Source organism: Mesoplodon bidens (assembly GCF_964165515.1).
Source record: "Mesoplodon bidens genome assembly, chromosome: 16".
Classification (NCBI taxonomy): domain Eukaryota; kingdom Metazoa; phylum Chordata; class Mammalia; order Artiodactyla; family Ziphiidae; genus Mesoplodon; species Mesoplodon bidens.
The window spans coordinates 46,827,690-46,851,539 of NC_138173.1; the positions used below are offsets into that span (position 1 = coordinate 46,827,690).

The following is a 23,850-nucleotide window of genomic DNA, read 5'->3' on the forward strand; positions in this document are numbered from 1 at the left end:
AGTAAGCACTGGTAATTATTTGCTAAAATAGAATAAAAAAGAAATATTAACTATAACTTTGAAGGTAAAACTTATACATGAAATGCCAACACTTTAAAGTCATGTACTGCTAATTTAAAATTTCTAGGAATGAAGACTAGCTTGGTAACTCAATTGTAGCCAGCTGATACTGACTCTGCCCATATATCTCATATGCAGGCCTTTCCTTCACAGGTTGGTGACCTAGGAAAAGGGGGAGGGTGTCTGAATACAGTCTATAGTAACACTCACACGTTGCTACATCAGATCACATCTTAGCCCACCTAGCCCAAGATTCCATAAGCAACAGTAAATATTCTCTCTTACAAATTGAAAAGGTATTTAGCTTAGTTAAAACAGGTGAAACAGGGAGGGTCTTCTGAGTCTAATGAAATGACAGCTCATTGGTTGTACCTGGGAAGATGCCCAGATGTGCCAGTTTTAAGAGTGGGAAGGACCTAGCACGAAACTTACATTCCCCCCAGTTACCATCTGATCAGAAGATCATACAGCTAACCCGGGCAAGAATGTGTTTATCCAGTTTTGAGGAGGGTATTTAGAAGTTCCTCTGTGCTGGTGAGTTGGATATTTGAGTATCAAACAATTTCCAAGGGCATTTCCAAGGGTAAATCGCTTTTCGAAATGTTACCAAAATGCTACATTTTAAATAGTCAAGTAATAGGTCATTTTATCTTCTAATCTTTGAGGAATTAAGATATAAAAATAATCTTTCTCTGACATAACAGAATAAGTGGTACTATTTAGTCAGCTGTGCCCTATTTCATTAAAATTTTTGTTTATTTGATATGCTAGGCTAAATTTAAATAGAGTGGCTAAACATCTTAAAATAGAGTGTTTTCACCTGTTTTAAATAGCATGGCTAAATGTCTTCAATTTGTAAAAGAAAAAAATGTATTTTTTTTTTTATAAAATCTTAGGCTACATGGGCTAAAATGTGATCTGATGTAGCAATTCCTGAATGTTACTCCATTCTAGATCCAAATACAATTTCTTCCTTAAGTTATGTCTTACATCCCTACTTTAAAAAGCAACTGGACAACAAAGTGATACATTCTAGACTAGGCTGTTTTTATGTAGAGACAGAACTGAGACTTAAGAACAAGATTGTATAACAAGTAAATAAAAATATTTGCCGACATCTCACTGTATGCTTAACTATCCTCACATCGTTGAAGATGTAAGCTAAATATAATGGAAGATAAAAGGAGTAGTTTAAGTGGAAGAAAGAAGGAAGCTGCTCCAAATTAGTGAAATGCTTTCAGTATCAGCATAGAAGCAAAAATGAGTGCAGCGTCCGGTAACAGCATGGCCTGCATTGGATGGAGGACTGTTGTGAAGTGTACAGATGGACAGAGGAGATTAGTAGCATTCTTAATTTATTATCTGAAATTCTTTATTATTTGGTGTCTTTAGCATTTACTTGACACTTACCATGTTTTGCCCAGGGTTATATGTTGTCTTTATGCTTCATTTAGCAAACTGAGTTATAAGTGGTTTTAGAACAAATGCCATGTCTTATATTTCTTTATAATTGGCATAGTATTGACTCCTGTGTCTTGTACATAGTGTCTATAAAAATAAATTAATTGACATCTATTTCTAAAACATTTATTAGGAAGTTTTGTTTTCTTTATCACCAGCGAATATTTACTGTGCACCAAAATGATTTATGGAACTTACTAGATGCTACTTAAACATTAGGATTTAATTATCCCTACATTACAAGGAGCATTCATTCATATAATGAATTTATTGAATTCACTTATTCAATGAATTCTTTCTTTAGATCTATTTAGTGCCAAGTATCAGGTACTGGGCTGCTGAAATACACTGAAAAATGAACTATCTGAATTCCATTAGAGCAAACAATTTCAATATAATTTATATAATGGAGATATAATAAAACCCTGAGAAAACACTATAATTGGCGTCCGAAAGTCCATGATGTCAAATGTAATGTTGGTTCATGAAATGATATGCACCCTTGACTTTCCAACTTAAGCAACTTGGTGAATAGTTATACTCTTTACTGAAACAGGGAAGACTGAAGGAGGAATATATTTGATTAAAAAGATTAAGTTCAGTTTGGGACACATCAAATTTGTGATATCCTGTGTGACAAGTAGGTGATTGGGTAGATATTGCTGGAGTTCAGAAAAGTAGCTTAGTTAGCTAACTTAAACTTAGAGATGTTTGGCATATATACATATATATGTTTGTGTATGTATGTGTGTTTATATATATAGGTGTAAACTTTGTGTATATATATTATTTTTAAGGTAAGATAATTTCTTCTGATAGTTTCATTTTCTCTATGAAGTGTAAGGAAAAGTTTTCTGCTAAGAGCAAAGCAAAAGGGTTTGAGTAGCAGGAAGGAGTGCGGTGGTTATTGTGGAGAGTGGGGAGCAGGTGTGAAGAGGAACCTTTGTGGCTGATGACAGTGAATTATAATGGAACCAATGTGTCCTACTGAATTTTGTTTTCTCAGCAATGCTCAAGCATTGAGATGTAGGCATAGAAGAAATACATCGTAGCCTTCATCAAAAGGTTCTGCCAGTTGGATGCCATGTAAAGAGGGATACTGAGAAAGTTGAGGGAATTTGCAAAAGAGTGATTGAAATGATAGGCTATAGAGTCTAAGCTAGTTAAATGTAAGTAAAGATGAGGGGGCTGATAATTGGCGAAAAAGTGAAGAAATTAAAGCTCTCGTAATACTGAAAAGTGAGAATACCTGATGAAATGAGCTAGAAAGAAAGGAGATAGAAAAGCCTCGTAGCAACTTTCTGAATAAGGTTGGGATAGTATTTTCCCCATTTTACATAATAGGGCAGCTGAGACGCAAACTACTTTGATTACTCAGTTATAGCGTGAGTAGCACACTACATCTTAAATGTGAGTCTCCTGGTTAAACTCAACTGGCTTCCCAGTAGATAATTATTTTTCTTACTAGATATGCAAATCAGAGATATTCTTTGTTCAAGACTAGGAATCTTTGCCCTTAATAGAGTTGAAATACATATGTCTAAATAAGTATCAAAATAGAAAAATAGATTGTTCATTTTAGAGCATGTTTCGGCCTCATCTTTTTGTAGTAATCTTTTTTTATTTATTTATTTTTATATTTATTTTTGGCTGTGTTGGGTCTTCGTTTCTGTGCGAGGGCTTTCTCTAGTTGCGGCAAGTGGGGGCCACTCTTCATCGCAGTGCGCGGGCCTCTTCACTATCGTGGCCTCTCTTGTTGTGGAGCACAGGCTCCAGACGCGCAGGCTCAGTAGTTGTGGCTCACGGGCCTAGTTGCTCTGCGGCATGTGGAATCTTCCCAGACCAGGGCTCGAACCTGTGTCCCCTGCATTAGCAGGCAGATTTTCAACCACTATGCCACCAGGGAAGCCCTTAACCTCATCTTTGTAATAACTATTTGCTGAATATTCTTTTACTGCTTTATATTTTCACTTTCAATGTATTTATTTTACCTTTTGAATGTTGTATTATAGTTGTTATTTTTAGTATTAAGCTTAATATTTTGTCAGTGATAGCATTTGATTGCCTTTATAAGGTTTTTGCATTAGTCTGTTTTATTCACAACACAACAGTAATTTCATAATTAATATCAAAGGGAAATGATAATTTACATAGGAAACTACACTTCATATCAAATATTTTTGCTGAAATCTATCTATGCCATTCTAAACCAGTTATCTAGAGCAGCAGCATCCAATGAAAATATAATGTGAGCCAAACTTGTAAGTTCAGATATTTGAGTAGGCACATTAAAAAAATTAAAACAAGCAGGTGAAATTAATTTAATAATATATTTTATTTAATCGAATATATCCAAAATATTCTCATTTCAAATTTTAATTTATATAAAAATATTAACACATTTTTTTCTCTTGGGGGGTGTACTAACACTTCTAAGCCTTGTGTATATTACAGTGTATAATATATCTAAACAGTGTGTATAGGACACAGTGCACCTCAATTTGGAGGAGGCACATTTCAGGTGTTCATAAGCCACATGTTGCTAGTGCCCATAGTACTGGGCAGTGAGATCTAGAGCCTTCAAAAGGTATAATTGAACAAAGTAATACAAAGTCAAGCTCTGTGTCTATTTCTCTGGAGAAAAGCATGGTTTAAGAAATCTTGGTAAGGAAAGATACATATTTGTTAGAAAGAAGAAAGAAAAAATAGTTTTGTTTTAAATAAATAGACTTTCAAATTGCTACAGATTTCTGGTCCCTTTTAGTACAACTTTATTGGTAAATCCTCTTTACCATAATTTTTTTCATTAAACTTTTTATATATGCCTACTTGCAAAAATATGTATATATGGCATAATTGTGTTTATTTAGATAAATTTGACTCTAAATGACTAATGATAAATCTTGGGCAATTTAATAGTTTCATAGTGTATTAATCTATAATGTAATCATTCAAAAGTTCTGAGGATTTATAATTTCCATTTATGGAACATAAGAATTTTTAAGTATAAGGATTTATCCTGTAGAATGTAAAAAATGTTACATTTTTACATTTAAAATTTAGGGTTTCCACTTAATGACAGTTAGCAACATTATTGCTTTCAACATATAAAGTCAAAATCCTATTATAAAATAAATATTCAGTGTAACTTGAAATATATAAACACATCTGTTTTTTATATGCTTATAACTGAATACTGTAAGAAATGCCAAGGTGAAAAAAATACTTTGTATTCTCATTTGTGTGTGCAATTCATTATTCACTCATTCAAACATGAGTTTAAGAGAAGTGGCAGGTTATGTTCATTAAAGAAAAGAACTTAATACTAGATAAATATCCATGAAAGCAGAAGTAGCCAATAAATAAACTGCAGAAGTATGTTTGAAACACGACATTTACAAATTGCTTAAATTCTATTTATCTTTATTATTTCATTATGGTGAATAGATATTATCTACGTTATTTTCTAGGCTTTGGCTTCTCAAAATTCGTTTGAAAATGAAACTGTATTAGTTTCATAAAGTAGCTAACTGCAGTGGAGGTAATAATATCCTTGAATTAATTTTTGTTGTTAGTTTTCAACACAAACTTGAGAAAGTAATACTTTAGTGTTTCATGTGAGCACTTTTGCCACAAATATGCCCAGGTTACAGTGGAGACCCCGGGCATTATTTTAAAACCTGGACTCTAGCAGTGGACAAAAGAGATAAAGGTCTTGCCCCATACAGCTTCAAGTGGAAAGGTATATAATAAAAAGATGAGAAAACTAAAGTTCAGAACAGGTTAAGAAGTATGCTCAAAGTCATGAACTATTAAATGATAGAAATAGGATAGAAACCCATGTCTGACTGACTTTGAACCTAAACTTACATTTCACCTCTTAATGAAATTGCCAGATTTTGTTGCCTTGAATAAATCACTGATATTATTGAAGTACATATCTACCTAAGAGTCAAATATAAAACTTTTCCTTTGAGAGACCATGACCTAAGCTTAAGAGAATCTGAAAAGTAGAACTACCTCCTTACCCCAATATGAAGAATTAGGCCCATTGCAAATCTAATTTGCTTTTCTTTGAAGCATGTTGAACAGTAACTCTCTTAAAATACCTTATTTTTTGGCAAGCAAAATGTAAAACACCTAAAAAATCATTTTGTTGATTACTCCAACCGAAGAAAGTGTATAAAATACTGACACTTAGAGAAGCATAGATTTATTCTTGACATTCTCACTGTATATTTTGCTTTGTTTGTTTAATGAGGCCAAAGATGCAATATTTAATACCTCACATTTATGTCAGAAATTCTAAATATTAAAGAAAGCATACTTTAGCTCAGAAAAATTTAGCGATGCTTCTTTTTTTTTTTTACACTGCATGGTTTTACCATGTTATTCTTTGTCTTTCAGTTTGATAATAATTGTAGGAAAACTTCAAAAACCATGCACTAAACTAAAAAATGTCCACCTATCTTCCCTATGTTAGCCCCAATTCCAGTGGATTTTCTAACCTTAAAAGACTAGCATTGTGTGTACCGAGACATGGTTCCAGAACAGAAATTCACAATCTTTGTAGAACTGATTGACTTTGGAATCTAAAAAGAAAAAATAAATTTAGATTTCTAAGAAGCTGAAGGCTTTCCTCTAAATGGTTCCAAGGAAAATTTAGTATATATGACCAAGGACATCTTGTCAAAATATTACTGTCATTGTAATCACTGAAGGAGATTATAATCTTTCTGTTCTTGGTGATTTCTGAGTGACATGTAAAGCAAGCTTATACTTGGTTAATGATGACTGGAACATTATCTACATGCATAAGTACAAGCTAAGCAAATATACTAAATTAAATCATGTATTTGCACATTTTTACATGAAAGAATAATACCATTTTCCTTAGGGTGAACAAAGAGATAATGTCGGGAATTTGAAGACATTGGGTTTATCAACACTGCATTTAATCAAAGAGAAATTACCAGTACTCAGTAATACTGAATACCAGTAACCGTAGTTCTTGACAAGAAGTATTGTTATTTTATACACACATACATACATAGTATTCTTTGTTCTATGTAATGGTCGGACAGATATGGCCACAGAGGAGACACGGAAGGGGCTCAGGAAAACAAAGTTTATAATAAGCTTTGTCCCAAGAAACAGGAGGCATGCCACTACACGCAAAGCCATGTGGGAAAGCAGCAGGGTAGGTCAGGAGGCAGAAGGGGCAGGAGTGAGAGAAAAGTCAAGGACAGAACCTTTATTGGGGGGGCAAAAAAAGACAAGCTAAGGCAGAGTAAACAGTTGAAGATTAGCTAGTTTGAATAATTTCTGCAGGATGGGCTTTGGGTTATAGGGGTGGTCTCTAGTTGCTTTGTACCAGGCCCTGGAATGATTTAGGGCAGGGAAATATTGTTTTGGTGTAAATGGGCCAGATAGAAGAGGTTTGTCTCTGGATTTGGCTAATTTGCATATCAAAGGCATGCCCCAGGCTGAGCCCTTTACTGTCTCTAAGGATTGGCTTGCACCTGAAGGGGCGATCTCTCCCCAGCCAGGAAGGTTTTTAAATTGGCAAAACATCATAATATCTTGAAAATAAAAAATATAATCAGTACACATACGCATGCATGCACACGCGTGCGCGCACACACACACACTTTTTTAAAACATTTTTATTGGAGTATAATTGCTTTACAATGGTGTGTTACTTTTTGCTTTATAACGAAGTGAATCAGTTATACATATACATATATCCCCATATCTCTTCCCTCTTGCGTCTCCCTTCCTCCCACCCTCCTTATCGCACCCTTCTAGCTGGTCACAAAGCACCGAGCTGATCTCCCTGTGCTATGCGAATGCTTCCCACTAGCTATCTATTTTACATTTGGTAGTGTATATATGTCCATGCCACTGTCTCACTTCGTCCCAGCTTACCCTTCCCCTCCCCGTGTCCTCAAATCCATTTTCTAGTAGGTCTGCGTCTTGCCCCTAGGTTCTTCATGATCTTTTTTTTTTTTTAGATTCCATATATATGTGTTAGCATACGGTATTTGTTTTTCTCTTTCTGACTTACTTCATTCTCTATGACAGACTCTGGGTCCATCCACCTCACTACACATAACTCAATTTCGTTCCCTTTTATGGCTGAGTAATATTCCATTGTATATATGTGCCACATCTTCTTTATCCATTCATCTGTCGATGGACATTTAGGTTGCTTCCATGTCCTGGCTATTGTAAATAGAGCTGCAGTGAACATTGTGGTACCTGACTCTTTTTGAATTATGGTTTTCTCAGGGTATATGCCCAGTAGTGGGATTGCTCGGTGGTATGGTAGTTCTATTTTTAGTTTTTTAAGGAACCTCCATACTGTTCTCCATATTAGCTGTATCAATTTACATTCCCACCAACAGTGTATGAGGGTTCCCTTTTCTCCACACCCTCTCCAGCATTTATTGTTTGTAGATTTTTTGATGATGGCCATCTGACCGTTGTGAGATGATATCTCATTGTAGTTTTGGTTTGCATTTCTCTAATGATTAATGATGTTGAGCATTCTTTCATGTGTTTGTTGGCAATCTGTATATCTTCTGTGGAGAAATGTCTCTTTAGGTCTTCTGCCCATTTTTGGATTGGGTTCTTTGTTTTTTTGATATTGAGCTGCATGGGCTGCTTGTAAATTTTGGAGATTAATCCTTTGTCAGTTGCTTCATTTGCAAATATTTTCTCCCATTCTGAGGGTTGTCTTTTCGTCTTGTTTATGGTTTCCTTTGCTGTGCAAAAGCTTTGGAGTTTCATTAGGTCCCATTTGTTTATTTTTGTTTTTATTTCCATTTCTCTAGGGGTGGGTCAAAAAAGATCTTGCTGTGATTTATGTCATAGAGTGTTCTGCCTATGTTTTCCTCTAAGAGTTTGATAGTGTCTGGCCTTACATTTAGGTCTTTAATCCATTTTGAGTTTATTTTTGACACACACACTCTTTAGACCTTAATTTTTTAATACCCACTAAAATTGAATTAAGAAATACAAAAAATTTTCACTTGGAGCTTTGTTGTTTAGGTATTTTTAAATATCTGTAATCATTGGCCTGTCACTATGTGCTATTGATGAAAGAGCTCCTTCTTGGCTTTTTATCTCTAAGCCCAGAACCCTCATTTTCTCCCGAGCAAGCAAGGACCTGGTAACTGATAACAACATGTCTCAGAAAGCACAATGTGCTCTTCTTCACTGACAGTTCCACATCCTATGGCCCAGTCTCCTGAGCCCTGCTATCTGTTAAAGAGGATAGATGGTAAAAATTGCTATCTTGGGCTTCCCTGGTGGCGCAGTGGTTGGGGGTCCGCCTGCCGATGCAGGGGACACGGGTTCGTGCCCCGGTCTGGGAGGATCCCACATGCCGCGGAGCGGCTGGGCCCGTGAGCCATGGCTGCTGAGCCTGTGCGTCCGGAGCCTGTGCTCTGCAAGGGGAGAGGCCACAACAGTGAGAGGCCTGCCTACCGCAAAAAAAAAAAAAAAAAAAAAAAAAAAAAAAAAATTGCTATCTTTTCTGATAACAAAGGCTTTACTATAGCAATAATGCAAAGCTCACTAAAAGAATAATGTGCCAGGTGACATGATGCCACAAATTCTAAGAACTTGGAACAGTGGAAGTTATTTCTGGTTCTCTACAAATTATTTTACCTGACTCCCACATATGCTAAGAAAGATGAAAGGGCAAGAAACAACTTCTTTTTGCTCAGTTATTGTCAGCCAAGTATAAGGAACACATAGACAACTTCAATAAAACAACCTTGTTTCTAAATATAAAATAATAATGTATGGATAATATATATTTGGCCTCTTGAAAAAAATTCTAGAATGAGTTTTTGGTTTTGTTAATCCTTTGGGACTCCAGAAATTCTGGTAGATTCTTCTATATGAATTTGAAAAATTGATTTTAATTAGATATGGGAGTTTTATAGATAGTAATTAAATTTAATCAAGATTTATAAGTTTAAAGTATGTTTGATGCAATGAGATTACAAATGATGCAATGTGATTACACAAAGTAGAGATTTTTTTTAACTTTGATTTGATTTGTAATCAAGTTTTTGAAAAAAAATCTGAGTATCCACTATTTTTCAAAATATGGAACTAATGTACTTTGTACTTTAGAGTCTTTAGAGGAATTAATATCTTTAATCTATAGCCATTTATACATTTTTATACATTTTGAAACTCAACATGTAGTGATTTTATTTAGGTTAAAGTTACAGTCCAAGAATATTTTCGTACTATAGTTTAGCTTTCAGTGTTATTTTTAGCAGCATAATGTGAATTTTTATGTAGTGTAATCATTTCAATAGTGCAGAATATTCATCATTTGTTAAATACTCTACAAAACTTGGTACTCTGATTATAGAGCTGGATGATTAGCAAGAATAAATCAAGTTCTCAGGGTTTTTTTTGGTTTTTTTCCCACAAAATTTTAACTATTAGTTTTCCTTTGATATTAGTAAGAATGGTGAAAAGTGTAAACTGATCCTTGAAGTAATAGGCCAGTGAACATACCTTCTGATAATTTGTCAAGGACTTTTTCATGTTATTGAAAGTACTATGTATTCATGTGGTAAAATCAGAAAAGCTGACCTGAAAATGAATTAGAGGGAAGTCTATTTCTGCCTAAAATATTTACATATAGAAATAATGAGGTTAGTTGAAAAGTACAGGTGAAACAATAGAAAAATTTAAGGAGATTATACACACATTGAATTGATGAGTTAGAATTATGGAATTTATTCTGGAAATTTGTGAAGGGAGACATGTTATTGCTTAAAATACATATATCAAGGGAAATCGTGGGGAACAGTAGGCAAAGCTGAATTAAAAAGAAAAAGAGGGCTTCCCTGGTGGTGCAGCGGTTGAGAGTCCGCCTGCCGATGCGGGGACATGGGTTCGTGCCCCGGTCCGGGAGGATCCCACATGCTGTGGAATGGCTGGGCCCGTGAGCCATGGCCGCTGAGCCTGTGCGTCCGGAAAAAAAAAGAACCGTGAAATCTTCAAAGGGATTAATTTTAAAAACCACATTAACGGAGGCATTATAGTCATAAAAATTTGGAGGTTAAAAGTACCTTAACAATGATCTTGAACCTCCTCATTCACTAAGTTAGGAAAAGGAGGACCAATGAGTAAAAGAAACTTTTCTGGTAAACCATTACCCGTGTAGTTTTGGATCTAGAAATTGTGATAAGACAGTTTTATTGAACAGATATACAGATGGGTTCCTTCTATTCCCCTTTAATAAAATTCCTCACAGCATAAAAATTTAATGTTTTAAATCAAACTCTTTCACTTGAGTTTTTTTAAAAGTTTTCTCCATCTTGAAGGAATTTCTCTATTTCAATAGGAATTTCTCTATTTCAGTAGCTGCTTTCTTAAAGGTAAATTGTGCCCTCTAAACCTCTAAATCCATAGCTTTTCTTAAATGTTCCTGCTAATTAACTCTGGATCATTTGACCACCACAACTTTCTTGAACCTCGTTCTTCTCTTGTCTTCTGTGGAATTTAACCCTATTCTATTTTTCTTATTTCTGAGAATGCATCCCTATTCACCTCAGTCACTCTTCTTTTTCCTAATCTTAAAATATAAGTATTCCTTGGACTGTCTTCTCAACCTTTTTCATTTCTCTTTACCCTCTTGGCTTGCCTACTTAGGCCATCCTAGCTTCATCTGTCCTCTCCTGTTCAACAAATACTTATTGACTCCATCTGTTGAGCCCTGACTATTCCCTTGAACACTTGGCCTGAGTGTATAGCCTCCTCTTACTCAGCCTTTCCATCAAGAAATTCCACTCGTTCCTGGTTCCGGTGTTGATCGTTTCCTAAATCAGTACCACCTGGACAAACACTATACTCTCTAAGGGTCTCAGTTTTCTTTAAGAGTTGTTGTGAGGATTACATGAGTTAATTCATATAAAGCACTTGAGATAGCCTCTGGAATATGGTAAATGCTAACTAATTTGAACTATGATTATATCTTATTCCCAGGTCCAGATACTAAGCTGTATAGAAGGTTCCTTCCAGATAACTTTTACACTAATCTTTGCTTTCTATTAGTAATAGCAGTACAGTAGCCTAAGTTCTTATTTACTTTCCCAGTATTATTGCTATAAACTCCTAATTGATTTTTCCATAGCCAGTGTCTCCTGACTTTGTTACTCAAGACATATTAAATTGTGCTGCTGTGATAAACAGCCCTGGATTCTTAGATGCATAATCAACAAAAGTTCATTTCTGTCCATTATAGTCACGCAGGGGCTCAGTCTGATAGAGGCCCTGTCTTTCACAGTCCCAGGGGCAGAGGGAAAGAGAAGTTGGAGTTGAACACCACCGATTAAATGCTTCTCCGCAGAAGTGCTAGGACTCACTTCCACTAACATTTCATTTGTCTCAACAAAGTCAAAAACCCAATCACTGTGTGATAGGCAGAGAGAGAAACATACACTTTTGATTTATAAAGTTTAAAATTTTTCCTTAAAGTAAGTTTCTTCAAACTCATGGCAGGGAGGGGATCTGTTATTCAATGATTTGATGGAGAACTTATAAATTCAAGAGATAGTAAAGATAGATAGGTAGGTAGGTAGGTAGGTAGATAGATGGATAGATAGATAGGTAGATAGATAGATAGATAGATAGGTAGACCTAAGAGTTTAAATGGATTTATGAATGCTCAATTCATAAAGCAATCTTCCTATTCCTTTAATGATCTAGCCTTTATAAATTTGTCACTGTTTAAAGAAGGTAATTATGTTGTCTCCAAATTGTCCATTAATGATATATTTAGAGGTAAAATATTGGCTGGGTCCCAGGGCTCTAGTTAGGGTTCTCTCCTAACCACCTTCCCAGCTCTCAATAAGATGAAATATTTTTTTCATGACTGTATATTTTATTTACAATGTTACTCTTATGCTCATACCCTCACAAACTCAGAATTTGTCCTGTGTTTGCTGTTTATCTTAACAGCTAGACTACTCAGTTCTATTCATTCAAACCTATTAAAAATACTTTTGGCCTATAAACTTCATTTAGTTTAATCACATAGCTCCTATAATCCCGTAAATATGCTATTTAAGTCTTTGGAGAATATTTACAAATATTTTACCTGCCTTTCATTACCTTTCTCCCAATGATAGGTGATACTAGATTTGCCCTTTAAAAAATCTTTTGGGATACAACTTTCAACAACTACAATCATGTCATAAAATAAATCACTTGTATTGGCAATTTTACACATTTCAAGAATACTAAATATATAAAGTTCTTCATTATTTTTCTAATGCCAAAAATTAGAAAACATGCATAAAACAATATTTAGAAATGTGGAAACACTGTGTTTCTTTCTGGAATTGAGCATCCTATATCAATGCCCAGTATTATTGTGTAGTAATCTCTTAGAATTAGCTTGAAAGCCATGGTACACCTTTAGCCCATGGAATGAACTATGCAAATTGAATTATTTGGCCTGTTTTTGTCCTTGATTGCTCTTTTCATTTGTCTGATTGTTTAATTTTTTTCTTGTTACCAATACCTTTTATGTTCATTTTGGAAAAAACAAAATAGAAAAAAAAGGACATTTTTAAAAAGCATGACTACCAACCAGAGAAAATAAAAATTATTTACTTTTAGCATGCTGTTCACAGTACATCCTTTAGATTTCTTGCTATGACACTTTTTTTCCCAAAAAACATAAACATCCTGAACATATTTTATTTTTCTTTATATTCCCTTAATTCCCCTCTTGTGCAGATAACTAGTAGATCATCTATGAATCCTGGTTTCCTGAACTACCCAGTTTATCAAGAGATGTTTATTTCTTTTTATATGAATTTCTTTTCGTTTGTTTGTTTGTGACAGTGTGTCACTCTGGGATTTGAATTTACCTGTGTCCCCTAGTAGTAGGGTAAATTCCTATTTGGTATGTGTGCCAGCCAAAGCTAAGTTGTAGATACCTGCCTCCTCTTACCATTTCTCCCATATCAAGAACATATTTTATGTCAATAAATATTTATTTACAACAGCATTTTCAAAGGTACATTCTATTTTATTGATGAACATAACTTATTTAAACGCCCTCTACTGTTGGACATTTATGGGGTTTTACCATGTGTGTGTATGTGTTTTACTATTATAATAAATTCTGCAGTAAATATCATTCTTGCTAAATCTATGAACATTGCTGTTTTCCCTTAGGATAAGTCCTAAAAGTAGTATTGATAGGTTAAAGGGTAGGCATGTTTTTTAAATGCTTTTGATACATATTGCCATATTGCCCTTCAGAAATCTGTCATTGGTACTACCACCAGCAGTATTGGAAAGTTAACATATTACCAGACCCTTACAAAATTTTCTTTTAAAGTAATTGATAATGTAACGAATGGGTCTGTGCTTTCTTAACCACACTAAGCATTCCAAATGATCGCCCATGTTTACAGATTCTTTACTACAAAGTAGTCCTTAAATAAAGAGTCACAAAACTTTTAAAATGTTGGTTGATAGCTTGTTTGCTTGCAGTATTGTTTGCTTATAGTTTTAGGTGATGTCCAAGTGAGGAAAGTAAAGGAAACCAGTAGTGATACCCTAGCCTCAGTCTCCCTCTCTTCAAAACACAGCACTGGAGAGCAACTACTCGTAAACTCATCCCTGGTGATCTCTAAGTTTCAAGGAGATGAGAAGTAGAACCATTTTACAAAACTTTTAGTAACGCTTTTTGTAGATAATGCATTATCAAAGTTGTTAGGTTGAAGAGAAGTATACTTCTTTAAAACCAAATGGTCATTAAAATACTTATCTGTAATCTGATTTATCCGTTCAGTTAGTATTTTATTATATCCTGCTTAATTTTGGACAAGTTCTTTATGCCTTATATCCAACCATGAGAATTAAAATGCAAAAATCACAAGGTACAATATTTTGAGAGTCTATCTTTGACTTCTCTGGTAGGTAGTAGATTAGGAGGTTCTTTTAGAAAAACATGTTTGGGGTAAAAATTCCTACATAACAGGAGTACTAGTTATTGTGACTATGGAACATATTATTTTGAAAGTCTTAGTCTCAACTAAACTTTGACTTTCCTAGACTATGCCATGCCTTTTCTGACGATAGCATACCATAAAAGTCATACGTTGCATTTTTATGTTCATTTGCCCAGAATCCATGAAACAAGAGATACTTGGAGAGCAAAGTGTTTCGTAGTTAAAGGGGACCTTATAGATATTCCAGTTCAGCATGTTTAATGGATGCTTAATGGATGATGATGGTGCTGGTGGTGGTGATAATAATAAGGAGAAGGAGGAAGAGAGTAATTTCGGGAGCTCTTATGTGTTTCCCATTCTTCTTAGTGCTTTACTTAGGTTTTCTCATTTATTAAATGAGAAAGTTAAGTTCCAGAAAGGGAAACAACTCTCCCAAGATCAGTCAGTAAAGCCAAAGATCAAACCCAGATTTCCTGGCTCCCAGTATAGTCCACTCTCCATTACATAGTGCTGGCTATATGAAAAACCAGTTTAGACGTTTGAATCTCAGAAGTTTTAAAATTTATAATTATAAATATCACTTCTATTGATGCTGTTAAGTATTTACATATATAATACATGTTGAAGGGCTTTAACCTTATTTTATCCATTGTCTATATTCCCTAATATTAATTTTTATTTACTGAATTTTTACTTTAGATATATTATCTCTATTCTTTAATATAAGAAAGTACAATAAGATATTCTCTTATAAATGAGGAACCTGAGGGTCAAGTAGAGCAATTAATGTTTCTAAAGGAAGTCAGTTAAGTAGCAGCAAATCTGGGATTTAAGCCCCCATCTGTTGCCTCCAAAACTCTTTCTACTTTACTCTATAGTTGCTTATTGAAGAATAGCAAAATTAAACAAGCTTGGAAATGATTGATTTGGGGCATTGTAGAAGTGTTATACACTGTCTCCTCTCTTTCTCTCTTGTTTATTTATGCCTCATTTCTTCTTAAAACTAATGTGAAGTAATGTGAATAGTACAATTTACTGTCTTTTTAAAAAATTTCATACTGAGTCTTTTCCCTCTTAAATACTTGGAGGAAACGAACATATTTTAATAAAGGTAATGTGTTGGGAATTCCCTGGTGGTCCAGTGGTTAGGACTCCATGCTTCCACTGCCGGGGGCCCAGGTTTGATCCCTGGTCCTAACCTTTCAGTAGGTTTTACTCTAGGATAGAGGGGAAAAAATATTTAAAAATTTTTAAAATGTTTTAAAAATTATTGCCTTCTGACCATATGGTCTAGAAAACTGAATGTTTCTTTCTTTCAAATGAATGCAAGAGGAAAATCTTTTCTTCATTTTTGGAATATAAACATATCAATATATGAAAGTGTAAAGTGAAATAAATTATTTTTAATTCAAAACTAATGAAAACATCAATCCCTGTTAGAAAATTTAACAACTATTAGAAAAATCTCATTAATAAAATGAGAAACTTAAAGAGCCACTCTTAGCAATAGATGCTGTAATTCTTGCCATTTTTTGTAAAATTTCCCCACTCATCGAATTTCTCTTTGAAAGCGATAGTAAAGCAAATTCGAGAAGAATGCTTTGGAAACTTCTTTCATATGTTATAAGACTGCCTCAAAGTTTATTGCACTTGCAGGACAGCATATTCTCTTAAATGAGCCCACTGATTTTTCGCAAATATTTTTTTCCTGTGGCCGTGCAAACCAGTGCCTTCTTTGAAAGCAGAAGGGAAATCATGTCTGATTTTGGATAGTTACGTTAAGGTTGGCCCTGAATAGTAAAACCCATTCAAGACCATGGTATTTGAAAATTTTTGAGTCCTAAAAATATGTCCCACTAATGATATAATTGAATTATACTCCAGATATTTCATCTAAAATACCTTTTCTGTCTTTTCCTTTTTACTCTTGTCCTCACTTTTAATGATCCATCGGCCTACAGTGTCTTTACATCCAAAATGCAAAGCAGACAAATGGGCATCTCAGGGAAGAACATGACTAAAAGCAGCAGCATCAGCGGAGACATGTGCTCGCTGGAGAAGAATGATGGCAGCCAGTCTGACACTGCAGTGGGCGCCTTGGGCACCAGCAGCAAAAAGCGGCGCTCTAGCATTGGGGCCAAAATGGTAGCTATTGTTGGTCTCTCCCGGAAAAGCCGCAGTGCTTCTCAGCTCAGCCAAACGGGTAGGCATTTTTATGTTACTCTTTTCACTTCCTAACTGAGTTGTAATTAATTAAAATACATATTCTTTTCTCTTATTCTGTCTCAGTAATGTGTAGATGATGACATGTTCCAGAAGTAAAGGGGCATATTTTAAACTAGTTAACTTTTCCGAAAATATAACAATGACTTGATTTTTCAGTGATCAGTGAACCTGCTTCTCAGTGAACCTTGGTTACTGTTCTTGAAATGCACTTAACGTCTTTTGTCCTCAGAGAGAAGTTAAGCTGTGGTCCTCCTGATTGTCAGTTGCTGGTCCTTTGTAAAGGTACTCTGATCTGTGAGATATTTACTTTTCTTTAGGTTCCTCAAGTTGGAACCAGCCAAGTTAATTTCCACTCCCAGCAAGTTACCGTGATGAAGGTGACACCACATATTTTGTGTGAATAATATACTTCATTTATTGCTGACAACCTAACTTCTTTTTCAGTTTGTAAGCAGCATTTACCAGTTGTATCAATTTTCTCACTGCAGTTTTTATTTCCCTGTTAACACTTCAAGCAGCAATATTCTCCAGCAGCAGGGATGGAGGAATTTTCTGCTGACAGGGAAGATACTCAAAGCTTTGCTACTTTAAAATTCAGTCTCGTGTAATCACATCTGCAAAAATAAATTAGATACCACACTCCTACTCAGAAAACCCACTGTTAGTAATTAAGAAATTTGTGAGTCAAAGCAATGCCTTTTTTCAAATGGGTGTTGATAATTAAGCATTAAGTCCCTGATATCTTGGAAATAATAGCATATCTTCTACTTAACACACAAACAAAAGCATATAATACGGTGTTTCTTTTACAGCAAATAAATTATAAGCAAATGGATTAAATCTCATTTATGTCTGAATACTAGGGTTCTGGTACAGAGAAGCCAGGGCATAAATCTACAGCACAAAAGAATTTAAGGATATGTTAATTCCTGGACCCGGCTAACCTTGGTTTTACAAACTGTAACAGTGATTCTGGAATTTGATCCTTATATAATAGTATTATTTTGAGATAATTATTTGATGGCATTCCTTATATCCTGGTTGTAACTTACTATATTTAATGTGATTATGTTAAAGTAATTTTGTATGGTGTTTTAAAATGTTACTTTGCATTTTAATATAGAATTAGAAATTTAATTTATGGACATAGAGATCATATTTAAAGGATTTTTAAAATTGCTAACATTTATACATAATTAACTGTGTTGTGCTAAAATGATAGATGTTGGCCTTTTGAAATTGAGAGGTTTTTTTTCTCGCAGTTAGAATTTTATTTATTGCATTTTTCTCTTTAAAACTTACAAACATTTGTAAAGCCAAAACTGCTCTAAAAAATAGTCTATTAATCTAAAAAATGTAGATCCTAAAATAGACACTGATAAGACTACAAGTTAGAGAATATGTGGTGTACAGATGTACAACATAGTGATTCAAAATTATTTTTTAAAAAAACTAAAAAAAAGAAAGATGAGCAGAAGTTCATCTGATGCATAAAAAGAAACAAGTATTCCAAACACAAGAAAGGGTAAGCATGCAGAGGTAGAAATAAATGTCTTCTTCAGAGCAATGCAAGTCTTCTATAGAGCAAAGAGTATATGGTTAAGGGATGATGAGGCCAAATAAAGAGGACAAGAGTCAATCTATAAATTATTTCTTCAATAGATTTTTACTGATGTATAGTTGATTTACAAAATTATATTAGTTTCAGAATATGTGGTGTTAAATGAAATAAATAATTCTATTCATTCAGGGGTTTGAGCACTTACTATGTGCCAGGCACATGGAGAACACAGATGAATAAGAAATCATTTATAACCTGAGTTGCTTATACTCTAGTAGAAGATAGATACTTAAACAGATTGCTTCAAGATCCTATGTCAGTGGTAAAACTAGAATTACATAGAAAGTATGCTGAGTGCTCAGAGGAGGATTGTTTGAACCAACCTAGCATTCCAGGAGTGAATACCTGGAGGAGATGTTGCCTGATCCAAGGCCTGAAAAAAGAGTGATTGATAACCAGGTTAAGGACAATTAGAAAGGTGTTCCAGATAGAAACCATAATGACAAAGTAATGGAAGTACTACATATATGGGAATGATAGGAAATAGGTGTGATTTTAACAAAAAATTTTGGACTGAATGTGGCTAGAGGCAAGGTCGATAGGTCATGGAGAGTCTTATAGATCATATTAATTTGTAGGTGATAGGAAGTTTTAAAGAGTTTTCAGTAGAGAATTGATATGGTTAGATTTGCATAATATATATTTTGTAGGCCATTCAGGCTGCCATTACTTATCTAACATATTTTTTGAGCATCTACCATATGCTGTATTCTAAAGAAAACATGGACAGGACGAGATCCTTCTCTTGGAGCTTATATCTAGTGGAGCTGCAATAAAGAAGTAAACCTAAGTCAGCATCTGGTAAAGAGGATTTTAGGATGAATTAGCAGAGTAGTACAATATTTCAGATAAGAGATAAGATCCTGAACTAAGTGAGTTGTCAGTTATAATAAAGATAGAGAGGGGTTGATAAATTCAGGGGATTGTTAACAAGCAAAATGAGTAGTCAGTCACCCGATTTATTGATGGGTCGGATGTGGGGAGGTGAAAGAGAGAGGATTTTAAGGTAATCCCCATATTTCTGGCTTGCATCCCTGGATGGATGGTTGTGGTGCTATTAATGGATATTGGAAGTATAAAAGAAGGAGTAGGTTGGGAGAAGGAGAGGTGTCAATTTAGGACACTTTGAATCTGAGATATCTATGGAGCATCCAAGTAGAAATGTCTAGAACATATTTAAATAAACTCTTCTAAAGCTCGTGTCAGAACCAGAGACATAAATCTGGGAGTTATAACGTTTAGAGGTTGCTTGAAACCATGAACAAGAGTGAGACTGCCCAAGAAGAACACTACAGATAAAAGAGCAGTAGGTGAAGGCAGTACTCTGTGGAAGATTAACCTTTTAGAATTGGACAGAGGAACAGGAGCCAATGAAGACCAAGAAGAAATTATCATGAAGAAAGGACAAACACTATGAGAGAGTAGTGTCACAGAAGCTAAGAGTATAGAACGTTTGAAGAAGGTGGTCAATATTTCTCAATGATCAATTTCATGTCTTCATAGTTTTGGCATTAATATCCCATATATCTTTCTTTGACAATATTTTTATTTAAAAATAGAGATCTGTTGACCATACACTGATTTGATTTTTATTGTCAAAAACACTGTGATGTTAGTAGATTTAAGAAGTGTAGTTTAGTTCTTTGTTATACCATATAGCCCCTTCTTATGTATATAGCATAGCAGAAAATAACGTGTTCCTTTTTGTTGTTGTCTACATTTATATTCAGTAACATTATAATTGTTAAATTTTTGATCATTCTTAAAATGTGCAGTTGCATTCCTACGTACACACCGTATAGCTTCGACCTACATTGACAATAGAATTCAGAATATCTCTCATTTTAAAGCCAGAGATTAACTGTACAATAGCCAACAGAGATTGTTTTGTAATTACTGGACTCCAAACTTTCAGTGGGTTTCTAAATTCTGTATTTCTGTGTATATGTCTCAAGTAAGGTTTTTATGTTTTCTTAAAAATGCAGTAACAAGCTCTAGCAGTGTTTAAAACTGAAATCTTCCAATTTAATACCTAAACTCTTTGGTCATATGATAACATTATCTAAAACAATGAATGGATTTATGATGTTGGATCTTACAATAGATCCTTTGTTTTGATTTTTCTGGCCTTTGCATGGAGATCTGCATGTAATTAATTTCTAGTTATCATTTAATTAATGATATACCATAATATCTTCAACTTCTTAAAATGATACTCATCATTGTAAAAGTAAATATCATTTTACCAGTGTGGATTTCAAGACCAGATAAAGACTGCTTACTTGACTTCTGAAGAGTAGAAAACTCAGCAAAATGATATCTTTCTAAAGAATGCCGAAATTATTCTGGATTATGATTATGTATGATTATGTAGGATCAGTAATCATACATAAACAATAATTGGTGAAGGGGAAACCACTTATAAAGATATGTTGGTTAATACACATAGTAGCTAAGTCATATCTCCCTTCTTTTCCCAGGCTATTTTGTATCCTTCTTTGACTGTTAAGTGGAAACTCACCATTTTTAAAGCTTAAGTATATCTTGCTAAACATCACAGCCTTGTAGAAAGCACATAGGGTGAATAAGGAGAATTGGATGCTATTGCTTACTCTGGGTTATATAAGATATCAAATATGGCCACTTAAGAAAACCTGCCCAACATATCTGAGTCATAGAATGTTCATCTGACAGTTGGGTTTAACACCTGCTGTCCTAACAGAGTTTTTATAAAGATAATACTTTAAATGTATAAGAAAATGCTTTTAGAATTTAAAAATCATTTTATAGATGTAAGCTATCAATAGCAAATTCAGCTTCATGGGGAATCAGGAATTCTATTTTAGACATGTCGATTTTGAGATGCCCATGAGACATCTAAGTACAGTCATTATATGGTTAGTTGGGTATGCATCCATAGTAGGTCAAGGCTAAGCATGTAATTTGGGAGTAATCAGCGGGTAATATTTAAAGCCATGGCACTAGATAATATTACTTTGTGTAACTTGAATCAAGAAGAAAACTAAAGACAGAGCCCTGGTATATGCCAACATTTAGATATCAGGAAGAGAATCCATTAAAGGAAACTTAAGAGAGAGCAGCCATTAAAGAAAATGAAAAAGAAGAATATGGTATCTTGGAAACCAAAGGAAGAAAATATTTTAAGAAAGCTGATCATCTCTGTCAAGTGCTTCTGGTAGTTCAAATAAGATGAAGATTGGGACTTGACCATTGGATTTCACAAGATGGAGGAATTTGGTAAACCTTGACAAACCTTGCAATGGTGGACAAAGCCTGATTGGAGCAGGTTAACAAAAATGGGAGGTGAAGTAGAGTCCGTGAGAATAATTTCAAGAATAAAAATTAGAACACCTAATACTTATTGAGCACTTTCATGTGCTAGGCACTGTTTTAAGCACTTTACATGTAAATCATTTAAATCTTACAATGTTATGGAGCAAGAATTAATTACTATTACCCTCATTTTATAGATGAGGGAATCAAAGTAGGCAGAAGGGGAGTAACTTCCCCAAGTTTACTTAACTAGTTAAGGGTCAAAGTTGGGATTTAAATCCAGGCAGTATAGACCTGGAGACTTCATTCTTAATTATTCTGTTATAGTCTAGACCAGCACTGTCCAATAGAACCTTTAGCAATGTTGGCATTGTTCTATATCTGCATTATCCAATACAATATGGTAGACAACATGTGGCTACCATACAACCAACATGTGGCTATTGAGCACTTGAAATGTGGCTTGTGTGACTAAGTAACTGAATTTTTAATTTTTTTACATTTTTAATTTATATAATTTTAAGTAGGCACATATGATTAGTGACTACTGTGTGCAAATAAAAACAATTTCTAGGATTTTTGATAAAAAGGGAAATAAAAAAATAGGACTATAGCTTGGAAGAAATAGATCAAAGAAGAGTTTTGGTTTTTTAATGAGAGGGGATACTTGTGGGAACAACTGAGTAGGTGAGAGAGCTTCGGATCCAGAGCTTAAGTAGAAATCAGCTGTTATAACCTGTGGCCACTCAGGAATCTCTGCTCTTTTCATCTTGTAGTAATTTCTAAGCTCACCCAGTACTTTATATTTCCTCTAATTATAATACTTAATAACTGTAATCATTTATGTATTTGTCTATCTCTTGGCTAGACTTTTTTCTTATTTTGTACATCCTTCTCAGTGTCTGGTATAGTATCAAATATAGTGATCTCCGATGAAAGGCCCATGTACTCCTTTGGGGTTCATGATGAAGTTCTCTGGAGGATGGAACAAAAATGGTAGAACTTATTTTTCCTTTTAATCTAAAAGACAAAAAAGAAATTAAGCACTACCGTATTTAACATATGGCTTCACCCTAGTTTTCTCAGTTGGTCTGGATGTCAGTCAGGTGTTGCATTCCTTTCTGGAGATGTTAGTTTCCTTAACCACAAGAAAATGGGCAAGAGGCTTACAGAGATTCCTGCAATGAAACTGGATTAAGTGTGATACTAATACTGCAACTACACAAAAAAGGTAGTCCTGAAACTTCTACTCCTAGTCAGGCTTTTCGTTAGCCACTGATGAAATAAACAAAGTGACACCCTAAGATCTGACAAGAAGTCACTAAAAATTCCTAAGTTCTCAGGAAAATTAATAAAATACAGATTTATATCCACTATTATTAACAATGAACTTTACTCTACATTTATACTTTATATGATCTATGGTGTTTTGTTATGAAGTTTCTTTTTCAACTATGACATTATTAAAACTAAGTATGAGAAAACTGAATTTGGAAGCACACCTTCGAGTTGCTCTATTTAGTAGCTAAGATAATACCAGCTGCAATAAAATATAAACCTTGAAAATTTAGTACAAAAGAAGTTCATTCACTGAGCAAATATCAGTCCAATGCAGTTATTCCCAGTGGGCCAGTGGCCTGCCCTATGGTCATTCAGAGTTTGAGGCTCTTTTCATCTCGTGGCTCTACCGTCTTCTAGGGCCTTGGGGCCCTCTGTATTCAGCCAGCACATGGGAAGTTTTTATGGGCAAGATTTGGAAATAATGAAGTCACTTCTGCTTTTATTTCATTGGCTACAACTCAGTCACAAGGCTGATGCTAGAAAATGGGAGGTTGGGAAATGTAGTCTAGGGAGTGCTCAGGAAAAAGAGGAAGCAGTTTTGTAAGCAAACCAATCTTTTTAAAAACTATAATGTACATTACTTCAAACATTTTTCTTGAGAGCATAAAGTCTTATTTTACCATTTGAAATAATGATTTGCAAATATTTATTGCATTTTAATCTTTTAAAATATTTGTATGTATTTTATGTTTTCTAAAAGTAAATACATAATTTATAATTTTCTTTTTACTGAAATGGAGGTGGTCTCTCATTGTAGTTCAGATTTGTATTTCCCTAATGATTAGTGATACTGAGCATCTTTTCATGAGCTTATTGGCTGTTTGTGTATCTTCTTTGTAGAAA

The 23,850-nt window shown here is 34.4% G+C and overlaps 1 protein-coding gene across 8 annotated transcripts in view; it reads left to right on the forward strand.

Annotated features, from left to right (window-relative positions):
• Nucleotides 1-23,850, forward strand: part of RIMS2 (regulating synaptic membrane exocytosis 2) — a 568,944-nt gene that overhangs the window by 463,898 nt on the left and 81,196 nt on the right. For all 8 annotated transcript variants that reach the window (XM_081258177.1, XM_081258180.1, XM_081258182.1 and 5 more), the window contains one exon: nucleotides 16,487-16,728. In XM_081258177.1, coding sequence (XP_081114303.1) covers nucleotides 16,487-16,728 — 242 coding nt within the window. The remainder of the gene's footprint in view (nucleotides 1-16,486; nucleotides 16,729-23,850) is intronic.